Source organism: Dromaius novaehollandiae, chromosome 4, assembly GCF_036370855.1.
Source record: "Dromaius novaehollandiae isolate bDroNov1 chromosome 4, bDroNov1.hap1, whole genome shotgun sequence".
Classification (NCBI taxonomy): domain Eukaryota; kingdom Metazoa; phylum Chordata; class Aves; order Casuariiformes; family Dromaiidae; genus Dromaius; species Dromaius novaehollandiae.
The window spans coordinates 69464952-69477703 of NC_088101.1; the positions used below are offsets into that span (position 1 = coordinate 69464952).

Here is a 12752-nt window from a genome sequence, read left to right on the forward strand (position 1 = left end):
TGACAGGGAAAATGCACTGAATCTTGGACCTATTGTACTGGAAGAGTTAGGTATGGCATGGATTTGAGAGCACAGAAGGAGAAACAGATAAAAGATGATATCCCAGTTAAAAGGCTACATGACTGATGCAGCTAGAGAAATTTCAGTGAAATTACTTATTTCGGGAGAGTTAACCTGCACACTTTTTGGCAGAATGATGCCGTCTCTTGCACAAATAAAGCATGCTGCATTTAATGGAAGGGTGGGTCGCATTATACTAAGCAGCCTGATGAAGCCTGGTAATCTAACCTGCTGGGGGGGCAATCTAACCTGCTAGGGGGCTGAAGCCACCCCTGGCATTGCACAGCTGTGGAAGGCACTGAGCGTGGACTGTTTGAGGCCATGTATCATTTAGGTAGAATCAAAGCAAACGTTATAAAACACTATCCCTTGACAAGCACTGACTGTTTCAAAATTTGAAATAAAAGCTCGCTGCATTAGCTCTCTGTTGCTAAAGACACACAGGAGTTTTACAAATGATAGTTAATAACTCTTTTGAAACTCTATGTGACAAGATTTTCCCTGTAGTTTAGAAAATGATCAATCCGTTCCCTCAAGTGCAAACACTTGAAGAATCATTAGATTTCTTAGGAAAAAAAATCTTGCTAATAAATAGGTAGCATAAACGAATCATGAGAAAAGTTGAGCTTCAACAGCGGAATTACAACAGTCAAGCAATCTTCAGCTTTGGTTTCCACAGGGAGTTTTAAAATATTGTGGTTTGACCTTTTTTATGACACTGAACTTCTTTTTAATGATTTTTGCTTTTTAATGGGGTTTAAGGGTTTCCAGTAAAGATGGAGTTATCTAGATGATTCTGTTCCACATGATAAGAAAAGGCTAATTTCTGTCTTCTAATGAATCATATGGTCATAGAGCTGGTATGATGTCTGCACCAACTTTTACAAATACACATTAATAGATTCAGGGAGTTACAATTTCACTGTGTATAAAGGGACAGACCTGAAATATAATTCCATTTTCCAGGATATCTAAAGACTATTCAAAAGACTATTTAGAATAACTGGAGTACTGATAGTTTTTACGCTACTTCTGACTTTTATAACAAATGAAAACATTTGAAGATTGGTGTCATGATCTTATCCAGAGCTTCAGGTATCATTTTCCATTGGGACTGCATCCTACTTGGTTACCTGTGAAGATGTTTTATGTCACTGAGTCTTTGAAAAGCCTGTTTATGAATATTGTAGTACACATTTTTTTCATATACTAGTTAGGTTTGTTAAAGATATGGGATTCATGCATTACCATCTAAATATAATGCGAAGTGTGACGAGCCAGAATTTCTGTTTCATGACTACATCTTTGCCACCCTCCCGAGAATGGAGATTCTCTAAGTGAAATACATCCTCCATGGCAGCCTATAAAATTATTGCTGCTTGTTGAGGATATATGGCTGAAATGCATGTTTAGGGAGTAATCATAGTCTAGCCATAAATATCAGTAGTACGTTTTTTTGGATGGGGCCTGGAAGTAGTCTTGTTTTGAGAGGACATAAGCATCACTGAACTGTGACAACTGCTTGAGTTGTGACAAGTGAAAAAAGTGGAACACATGGTTCTGGACATAAATGCATACAGAATTTCTAAAAATGTGCAAAAATGCTATTACAATGGCAAATTGCTACAGTCTTTCCAGTTCTTAATCTGGGAAAGATCCTATGAAAGTCGAGACAGTTTGGCTGACTGCCCAGAGGACAGTTGCAAGGTGTAGCCCATTATAAGATTTAACGTTTATGATGACTGAATGCACCACAGTAGTTTATATCTATTCTTTGGATTTACTAAGCTATTTACTAAGAAAGAGGATTAAATTCAAAGGATTGAAATTAAAAAGAAAAGGTTGTATCTTTGTGCTGCTTTTGCTTCACTGATTTGATGAACTAGAAGATTTACTGGGTTTTATGTTAAAAAAAATCTTTACCTTTTATGTTTTATTTTATTCTCTTCATTTCTTATGCTAGTAGCAAGCTTAAGTGATAGAAAAAAGGAGATAAACAAGTGTCTAATAAAGGTTAGCCACACAGATGAAGTATTTGCAGTTTACTTGTGATATATCAAGATTTTCTGGTCCAATTTCTATTTTAGAAGGAAAAGAAGTTTTACCCCTTTTTAGGATTAAAAATATAAATTCCTTTCCAATATCTACTCAGAGTAAATTTTTGAACAATTTTATTGGATGCTGGAATACTTTTTCAAAGCAGTCCTTATTGGAGAAAAGTATTTATGTTTGTAATAAGTTGCAAAGACATCACTTTTAAAGCAATCTCATGGCTTTAGGTCACTTAATTTTTACCCTCATCAAAGGCATGCTTAAAAATATTATTTACGTAGTTCTCAGTCAAAATCAAGAAATTGTAGCTTCTATTAGAGGTGCTGTTCTCAGGCTTTATGTATGATATGGGACTCCCACTACTGCTGTTCATTTTGGCTTTCTCTTGCTGTGCCTAGACATCCTCTTTTGTGTCCCATCGTTTGCTTTATGCAAAGTCATCAAGGTTAGCTCAGATCATTAATCTGGACTTGTTAACCAAATCCAACTGATTTTGACTTACACAGGCCAGGCTCTCTTAAACTGTTTCACTAGTAGAAAGGCAGTAAGATGACGAAACATGAAGTAGAAATTTAAGCATTGCTGGGGCTCCATCTGTAAAACTATTCATCACTTTTCAGTCCAAGTTGACTGGATCTTTTTCTAACCCTAGCATTTCATGATACACAACATTAATTAATAGCAGTAGGATTCATGGTATTAGGGTTGTTAGTCATAATACTGTAAATAGATTCACTGTATTGTGGTTTAGCGCTCCATCCGGCATGAGGCTAAGCGATCTTTCTGTAAGTGAGCATTTAGATATGTCCCGATCTCCAGACAGCACTAGTGACTTCAAGTTAGTATCTTTATTCGCATGTTAAAAACTAACAGTCTCATAAATGCTTTGTTGGACAGGCTGCATGTTTAACACTTTCTAGGCTGAAACCTTTTATCTGCAATTACACATAAGAAAAAAACAGCTACATGCAGCTGTGTATAAAAGACTCATATAGCATGGTAATTTATGCAGTAATATCTTTACTCACATTTTCCTTCATTCCTGCTTCTCTTGTAGAGATTTTCCAAGTTCAGTTCCATAAGGTTTAAGTTTTGGATGGTTAGATAGGAGAGAAAACAGGGGTTCAAGAAGTATGTTTGCTGCATTCTTCCCGTTGTATTTTGGTAAAACTGTGTGATAAAGACCACTTTCTTTTTTCAATGTAAGGAAAGGACATAATAAGCAAACCTCTTCAATGGTTTTGGCAAGGTAGCTGGAGGGAGAAATAATTATGTCATGCAGTTTGTGACCCTAGCTGTCAAAGGAGTCAACTCCATTTTTAAGCAGATATGGCTGGGATGAACAGACATAGCTTTCTGGTATTTTGCCATCCTGCAGGAAAAATAGCTTTTGTAAAGTTTCATCAGATTTTGCTAAAGAACCTACTAACCTAATGACAGAAAGACTCTTTAACAGAATAGTATGTATATTAAAATGAGAGAAAAATAGAGAAGGAAACTCTCACGGTTGGTTCACAGTGCTTGAGAAACTTGAGGTTAGTCGCAGTTTTCTAGCAAACTCCTGGCTTTTCCTGGAAATGATTATTCATATCATGCTTTGGCAACCATCTGTAATACTGAAATAATACTGCCTCCTTTCTTTCTTCCACATTTTCTCTGTTGTACCTGGGAAGAAGAGTCAGCGTTAGATGTACTGAATTAGACCTACACCTCTGACAGCAAACAGTCCACTTTGCCCATGGCTGCGGAGGCCGATCCAGACCGCCGATCCCCGTGTCCCCATCTGTCTGGTGACAGTCGCTGTGACCGCTGCCAGCAGCAGCACCGGGCTCGTGGGGCAGCTGCAGGTGCCTTCTCTGTGGACGCCACCACCGCCAGCTCCGCCTTCCGCGCTCCCCCTCTTGGCTCTTGGGTTGAACCTCCCTCTTACAGCATCGGGAGCAGCCCTAGACCCTTCCTCTCCCCCCCGCAGTCATGGAGGCGAAGGCGGCTGCTAGGAGAGAGGAGGAAGAGCTTCCTAATTCCTCTGTCTCCTAAAATTTTCCGAAAACCCCCTGGCCTGTCTGCACCGTTGCTGTTTTGTGGTGGCAGCACCCCGCTCGTGCCCCTCGGGAGGCCCCCGCCGCATCCCTGCCTCCGCGGGAGCCTCGCTGTCTCGCGTGGGCCTCTGCTGTGGGGGCTGCCTCCGCTGCCTCTAACCCGCAGTGCGTGCTGCTGTCGTGCAGGTAGTAAATATTGGGTCTTTTTTCAAGTGTTTACTCTTCAGTTTAGTGTGCTTTCAGTTCAGCTGACATATTTTAATGAAATCAGTTAATGAAAACGAATACATCAGTTCAGGTGGCAATGTTACGTGCGCCCAGTTGCAGTTTGTAACTATTATTCTGGTGAAAGGTGCAGAGATTGCAGATGTTATATTGCTTATAATGGTAAGTTAGCCCATTTGAATCCTGCAAGCGGTTGATAAGATAGCTTAGAGGGGACAGATGTCTAGCCTTGTTTGAAGCAAAGAAGAAATGAGAAAAAGAAGAGGAATGTAAGGAGAGAATTTGCAATGAATAAAGGCAATGATAGCCAGGAAAGAGTAGGCTACAGAAATGAAACAAATACAAACTGAAGGATTTGCCTTGTGCCCTAAGCTCAGCCAGTGAAATACCAAGTAAAAATCTCTAAGATGGATTGTTAAACCACAGGATTTTTGACAGAAAGGTCTAAGCAGCTTCAGGAAGTCAGATCCCCAGCAAAAGCACATAGTGACGTGAACATTAAGCTGTATGGATTTACCTATCTACAGTAGGGAAAAAAAAAGTACCTATCAGTTAATCCTCCTTTTCCCCATGTCTCTCCGTTGTTTTCAGTAATGATAGCATCCATCACAGTGCTAGTGTAAGTGGGGACTTAAAAGTTGCTGCCAGCTCTTACAGGACATAACGATTTTGTTTTTCTGAATCGTATCTAAGCGAAGAAAGAAAAGCCAGCCCTGGACAGTGATGGGGGCCAGCCGTGGGGGACAGGGTCCTGCCCGAGAGGGTTAGATTTGTTGCAGTTGTATTGCTGCTCACTTCTGCCGTAATCGAGCCACTGTTTTGCTAATGTAAATTCCTTCTTAGATGTTAAATTATTAAGGGATTTAAATAGTAATTCCTTGACTGTGAATAGCATTGTATGCTAGGTGGGACCAAGCCAGCACTGCAACTTGTTGTGGATGTGCCAGTGGCCATTACTAGTAGAAGGTACTAAAATTATGTCCTGTGGTTTGTGTATGTGTTATTTTGCTGCTAACCATGTGGAAAACATTTTGTTTCGCAGAAACTACTGAAGTGAGAGACCAGCACAAATAAGGAGCTTGCTTTTTATTCTCTCTCCCTCTCAATCTATCCTTTTTAATTTTTGTGTCTCAGAAGAGCCCGAATGCTTAATAAACCTTAAAGGAATATGAGATAGCAGAGTTAAAGAGGTTCATATTTGTTTTTTTAATTAGAAAGATGATTCTTAATACACTGCAATGTATAAAATGCTATGTATTACTTGCAAGAGGCAACAGAATGTATCTTATAATATTCAGGCAGGTTTTTTACTGTGAGAAACTAATTGAAAAGTTAAAAAGTCATATCCCATCAAATCCTCACCTACAGCATAACTGACCCCCCAGCAATTAGCTGAGGTTGGGGGGGGGGGTTGTCCGGTACCAGCTTTCTGTGAATCCGCGTTTCTAATTTTGATGTGACCATCGGTCCTCCCCTAGCTGTGCGCGAGCTGCTCCTTCGGTGCCGATTCCAGGCCTTTTTGTCCCTCCGTGTCCAACGGGAGCCGCATCCCGCTCCTTGCGTTTCCGTGGCAACGGGCTAGCCACAACAATGCGGCCGGCCGGCACAAGGCAACGAACGCACATTCCCAGATGTTACGCTCGTCATTTTTGCGGGGGACGGCTGTGGGTGACCTCCTGGCCCGGGGTGCCCGGCCCCCGCGTCGCCCGCGGCCGAGCGCTCCGCGCGCCAGCGGCAGTGAGTGCGCGGCTCGTCCCGCCGGGCCGGAGTTGATCCGCCCGCCACTCCTGGCCTCTGCTAGTGTCGCCAGGACGCGTCCGCTCGCTCTCCCCCCGGCGCTCCCTCTCCTCGCCGTAGCCTCCTCCATGTAGTTTAATGGCTTTGCAAAGAAAGCCAGGCAGAAGAGCACTTTTCTCAGTGGCTGTGCTCAGACCATGACCTAACTCATCATGAACTTGGAAGGGCTTGAAATGATAGCAGTTTTGATCGTGATTGTGCTTTTTGTTAAAGTGTTGGAACAGTTTGGGCTGATTGAAGCAGGTTTAGAAGGTAAGGGAGCGCGCTTTTCAGCGCCCGCTGGTCTTTCGGTTCTGGTTGTGCCCTTGCAGTGATGCGAGGGGCCCCGGTGAGCTAGAGGTAAGACCCCGCCGGAGTCACCTGCACACCGATGTGCACGTCAGTAGCGGTTTGTTGTTAATGCTGAAGTTGTGATGATTTTCTTTCACAGGAAAAATATCAGAGCGATTGAAATGTTTTCTTTGCAAGTGTAAACTTAGAGGCTAAGCTGAGAAAAAAATCTTAAAATCTGCGTCTCTCATTCCTGTCTTACATCTGTGAATCTGCAGCAGTAGGTGCCAAACCAGGCTGCAGAATGTTAACATGCAAATGTGATTGTATTGCCTTAAAATTGTCTTATAACCTATTCACAAGAACTATTCATCTGGACTGGGACTGTTAAAATATCTATCTTTCTGTGTGTGTGTATATATATTTTATAGTATTCAAAAACCTGTTGAATATTTAATTTACTGTTAAAATTTTTAAATGCGCTTGGGGAAAAATAACTACAATACTCAAAATAAGCAACTTGAATGTTCACTTAGGACAATCAAGTGCAAGTTCTATTGTTTGATGTTTTGTTTATCTTAGACAAATCCTCTCCGTCCTTCTTAGCAATATAGGTTGTCTACAAACAGGAACAATGGGAAATGAGAAGCTGTATTTTAAATGTGTTTTTTTATTAGTTAAAGCTAGTGGCATGTTGATTATTTTTACCTGATTTCTGAAAGGACTGTTATTCTTACCTTATGAGTAGTTTAAGAAAAACCCTTGATTGCAGCGTGGTTGATAACGTAATGATATTCAGCATGTCCTACTGTTTTATCAGGTTCCGGACTGACACAGTCTCTGTTTCTCAAATATTAAAGAAATACTGTATTCTCAAATACTCCTGTAAGCCAACATTTGAGCACAGTGTATGTACTTATACCTATGAAACGGGGAACTTTATTGACAAAGAGATTGTGGTTTCATGTGCTCACAAGTAAGAACCTAAGCCAAATTTGCCCTTATGGAAAGATTTAAAGAAATCCTGCTTTATATAACCCTTTCAAGAAATGCAGTCTTTTCTTCGAGTGATTTTAAATAAGGAAGTTCACTCAGAACTGTTTCTCCCCCTGTGTGGCTGTGTTTCGAAATGTGTAGACTTACTAGTATTAATTACAGCTTCTGAAAACCCTGCTGGCTCTCAGAAAACTGCATTAGCAAATTCATTTTTATAAAGAAGATTATTTAGGTTGGTTTAGGTATCCTAGAGTGCATTATACTTGGTTTGAAAGACACCAGAGAGCTTCCCTTCTGAATGTATTAACTTCTGCTTTTCTTTTTCTTTTTTGTGAAATAGTAAAGAGAATCCAGAAATGTTGTGATAAAAGTTATCAACAGCATTAGACATTGCTGAGAGTCTGAAAAAAAGAATATTTACTTTTTAGGTTGGTCAGCATGTTTCTATATGTTCTGTTGAGTCTGATTCTCACATCCAGTTGGATTCCCTAGTAAAATTTAGTACTTGCTTTATATGTGTGTGTGTGGCTGGGGGAAGTGATAGTGCGAAGAAAATTGGAGATATAGGGGAGCTGCTTGTAAGTGGTGGTAAGATTTCTGTAAGAAATAAGTTTATTGTGCAGCTGCCTGTTTTGTCTACTTCAGTGGCCACAAAACTGTTGGTCTGCATGTGCATGCAGTCTTAAAAGTTAGGTCTCGCCTCGTGCAGTGCAGCTCTGCAGCATGCCAGCTAAGTGAAACCACGGGAGGATGTCTGTGCCCATTCATTCCTCTGCGGCGTTCCAGTGGTCTGGATGATAAAAGGCATGTGATGTGGAAGTCAAACAACAGATATAAACAGTGATGTACGAAAATGGGGTTTAAATTGCACGTACTTATGGATTTATTTTCCCATAGTTTAGGAACAGCACAGGTTTGTTACCCATGTATTTCTTAAACTTGAGGAGTAAAAAACTGAATTAATCTCAATAGAAAAAAAAGGTATACACTTTCACTAGGTAGGTGAAAAGCTTGTGCATCGTGATTTTTATAAGTATTGAGTCTGTTCAGTTAGACCCATATATAATCAAAAGTACATGCACCACAAAATATTACAGAAACTTTTAAGTAGAATGTTAAGAAAAAATGAATTTTACAAATGTACTCACACTATCTGTGTACTTTTCCATAAATTAGTAAAGATGTTGGTGGCAGTTTTCTGAAAAATATCATTTGTTATAAGGATGTTTGCAGTTGTCTGGTTTTGGTTAGGAGGTCTCTCTTTTTGTTTTTTGTCCCCAAGAGTCATATGTCCCTGCATATGCATGTTTCATACTAAACAATGATTTTACATGTACATGGCATATAAAATACAACCTACATCTATCTGAAAACAATCTATAGATTGAGTAATAATCTATAATACAGTGGACCCAAAGCAGGATGCTAAATCTGAACTCTCTAAATTATACTGAAACTTATGTAGAGATCTGAGCTTCAGAAGTAGCCCCTGTCTTGGTACGAAAAGCTTGAAGCTCACTGTTGTCCTTCCCACATGGGGCTATCACGATTCTGAACTTTGTGAACTAGTGAACACTCAGTTTGAAAGAATCAGGTGCAGTTCATTAACTCAATAACAAAATCTCATTTTCCTCATTTTAGCGTCTTAGTAGCTATCACAATGTGAGTAATAGTCTGCCTTCTTCAAAATCTGTACTACAAACTGTGTATAATAATAGCATGCAAGGACATCATATATTTGAAAATAATAAAACATCTGCAGAATAAAAATGGGATATTCTTGCTTATATTAATTTTTTGATGTACTGAACTAGGTGACAGTATGCTTTCTGTGGTTTTGCCCAGTTGCCTCCAACTGCTGAGTGATTCTGTTGTTGTTATAGGAGAAGCATTTTCAAATAGATGTTTTTAATATTGTATGACAGCTCTTAAAGTGATAAGTAGCAGAATAGCTTTACACACTTTTGTAGGTTGTGGATTGCAGAGATTTTATCTCCAGGTTAAATATTTAACTTTTTGTAAATTAGGTTATGTTCTCCTTAATAAACTTTACTTTTTAAAATTTTAATATGGTAATATCTTATATGTGAGACATTCCCTAATGAGGCAAATATATCGACACCTAAATACAAATTGATTTAAAATTATGTTTCTTTCTGTATGGCAGGTTTTTACAAAAGTTTTTCACGGTAAAAAATTAGATACAAGAACTGAGCAAATAAAATATATAGTATGTTAGCGTCTTATGATTATACTATATTCAGTATATCAGTTTATATTATTTGTTATACTTTTAGTACTCATCTGAAAGGATTGTGATCTTCATATATAAACATGATATGAACTTGATCAAGATATGGGAGAAGTTTTGAATGTGAATATCATCCCTTGATAGCAGTTATTCTGAGTAAATGGTTAGGGACAGAGTGGTTGACGCATCAACAGATTAGCGCTTTTTAAGTTAAATTGTTTATGTCCTAATGTTTCTTGGAAAATGTGGATTGTTTTTCAAAAGCTAAATTACTTAGTAATCAGATAAATTGTAAAATAATTCACTCTTCCTTAAGGTAAGCATTAAAACCTACACCATTAGAGTTATGGTTCTGAGAAGAAAGGTAAAGTATATGAGTGATAGAAAATATTCATAGCAATTATAGCTGTAATGAAACTAAACAGGAAAACTGGCATAGAAGTAGTCATATATGTTGCTGTGAAACGTGGCTTCCATGTTTCTATATTATTCCTATCCATCTAACATGATAGCGTCAAGAGCAGTATCTAAAAGACCTTCGTTAAGAGCCCAGAGATTGGGGGTAGTAGTTTATATAGAATTTTACAGCTAAAATTATAATAATTGACATAATTACTGAATCACTTCATTGATGTTAAATGGCAAGCTTCTTATCCCATTTTAATAATCCTGGTTATTGGCAAGTTCCAGTTCATCAGCTAGAAAGCAGGACAAAACCATGGTGCACAGGGAATCATTTGTGGTAGTTCAAGATGAATGCAGGTGTCCTGGTGCTGTTAGTTTAGTTACTTGTGGCTGCTCTGAAATTAGCAGCCACTGAAGTTGTTTCGTCATCCAAACTATGGTCTGCTGGGAATTTCAACGCTTCCACAGTGAAGCCCTTCTTCCCGGTGATGTCCGTGGATGGAAACAGACAAATACACATTTCAGAGGATTTGCAATCACCAGCACGTTGTACCAGAAATAGCCTGTAGTAAACATAGGGCTTTTCTGCCATTCTGCCTTTCTTAGGATCAATATGCTATACTCTTTCTCCTTGATGTCAGAAAGAGTTATGTGCGGAATTATGAAGTGCAAAAGCAACCATAGGCTGATATGTGAAATGATTAGATATAGCTGAGAGTGTGCAAAAGAAGAAGGATGATAGAGAATTTAATACTGGCAATTTCAGGCGTTCCTTAGAAATAATTTGTTCAATTATGTTTTCATATTTAACAAGACAAATTGAATTAAAACAGATGTTGAAACAACTACTCAGAGCGTGAGCAGTAGATAGAAATCTTTAACACAGCACTCCAGTGAAGTTTTCCTTGACTAAATGTTTCTGCTGCAAACATAGCACTAGTAAGTCATTTGTAGACAGACAGACTGGACATGTGCCATAGCTGATTTAAAGCTCTGCCTGTGTGAGCAGCTGACCGGCATGTCCATGCTGCGTGATTGGCCAGCAGAGCATGTTGGACAGGATGAATAAGAGGAAAGCTCTCCTGCCTGCTTTTATTTATTTATTTTCATACCAGAAGCCTCAGGTCCTGCGTACAGATAGAGACAGGTAAATAAAGAAAGAAGTTTGCTAGCCAAGGGGGTTTGCAATAGGTGCCGTCAGCCCTGAGTTCCTTGCTTTAAGTGGTGTGATGCCTGAGAAGCATCCTGGGGAAGCTGTGCCTTTGCTGCTGGAAAACCTGCTCGTGGCCTCAGCTCCGTGTCTAATGAAGAGCTTCTCTTCTCAAACTAATTGTCACTCGTGATGGCAGCGTGCTTCTCTAGTGCTTTACATCCACGGAGATCAAAAGGAGGTAAACACTGTAACTGCCAATAAAGCAAGGAAGTCAGAGACGTAGGTTGTTCTGCCTTCCCGCATATCCACTCACCCCTGCTGGGGCTGGCCGTTCAGAAGCGACAGCCGGTTAGGAATGGTACGGGGTACTTCTGCCCCTATCTGCATATCGTAGGCAGTGGATAAAGAGCGCTGCTCTCCAAATTATCAGTACAATGCAGCTTGCAAACTTACAGGTTTATAATCAACCTTTCTTAAAACAAAAACCAATGCTCAGATGAGCAGGCTGCTTCTCACAGGAATCTCCCGTGGTTGTGGTCTGCTTCCAGTGGGAACACAAGGGTCTGATTCCCACTGCAGTTTGATTGTGAGTTATCTTGTTTGGGATGAGACCTTGAACTAGTGGACGTTGTCTCTTCAGTGGAAGAATAAGAGAATCTTATTGCTCAGTTTTATTTCTTTGTGATTTCAGAAGTATGAGAATAACCTGCATAGGAGAAAGGCATGTGATTTTGGTCCGTTTTATCTCCCTCAAGGACTCAATTTCTGCTGTTTATTTCCCTTACTTCCTGCTGACTACTCAATATAGAATTGATATTTTGTATGTATTTAATTTATTTACTTTTAAAAAATAGGTGCTACATTCCTACTGTCAAAGAGCCAGCACAAGCAAAAGAAAATTATATACAGCACAGCGTTTGCCTATCATTATGCACATAAATGCCTTTACTTTTACTTGTTCTGCACCAGGCTGAATTCCCTTTTAATGAAAATCTACAGATGCCCTCTGGATACATTTATTGACTCTCCTTTTTTACTTTTATCCTGTAGTTTAGCTGTCAGTAAATGTGGGTGGTAGAAACTGAAACGTGCACAATTCATATCAAGTCTTGAGACCATTTATTACTTTTCAGTACTTTAGGCTGAAATAGCCACATAATAAATCTTTATTTTTTTAGTTATAAAAGCAATATAAGTTAAATTGGTGTTATAGATTTTTTAAGCAAGATTTTTAAATTAAATTAGTTTCATGGTCTACTAAGTAGATGGGTAAGCATTTTCTAAGAATATAGTTTTGTCAATGATTAGGAGAAAGAACTGCATACCTAATTTTGCAGGCAGAAGAAAATAATCTTAGTGAAATTACATCTATCCATGCCAGCTGGAAATATATTAGTACTAATAATACATCCTGTACTTTTTTTCTGTGGAATTCAAAATGCTTTACAACAGTATATAGAATTATCTCCTTTCCGTACATCAGGAAAATAAAGCTTAGAGGGCA

At 39.2% G+C, this 12752-nt stretch overlaps 1 protein-coding gene across 5 annotated transcripts in view; it reads left to right on the forward strand.

Annotated features, from left to right (window-relative positions):
- Positions 1 to 12752, forward strand: part of KCNIP4 (potassium voltage-gated channel interacting protein 4) — a 484037-nt gene that overhangs the window by 216925 nt on the left and 254360 nt on the right. The window contains exon 1 of one of the 5 annotated variants that reach the window (XM_064511363.1): positions 6311 to 6425. The exons of the other annotated variants lie outside the window; for them this stretch is intronic. Within the exon in view, the coding sequence (XP_064367433.1) occupies positions 6326 to 6425 (100 nt within the window). The 5' untranslated portion in view covers positions 6311 to 6325. Of the gene's footprint in view, positions 1 to 6310; positions 6426 to 12752 lie in introns of those variants that run through there. 5 annotated transcript variants of the gene reach the window in all.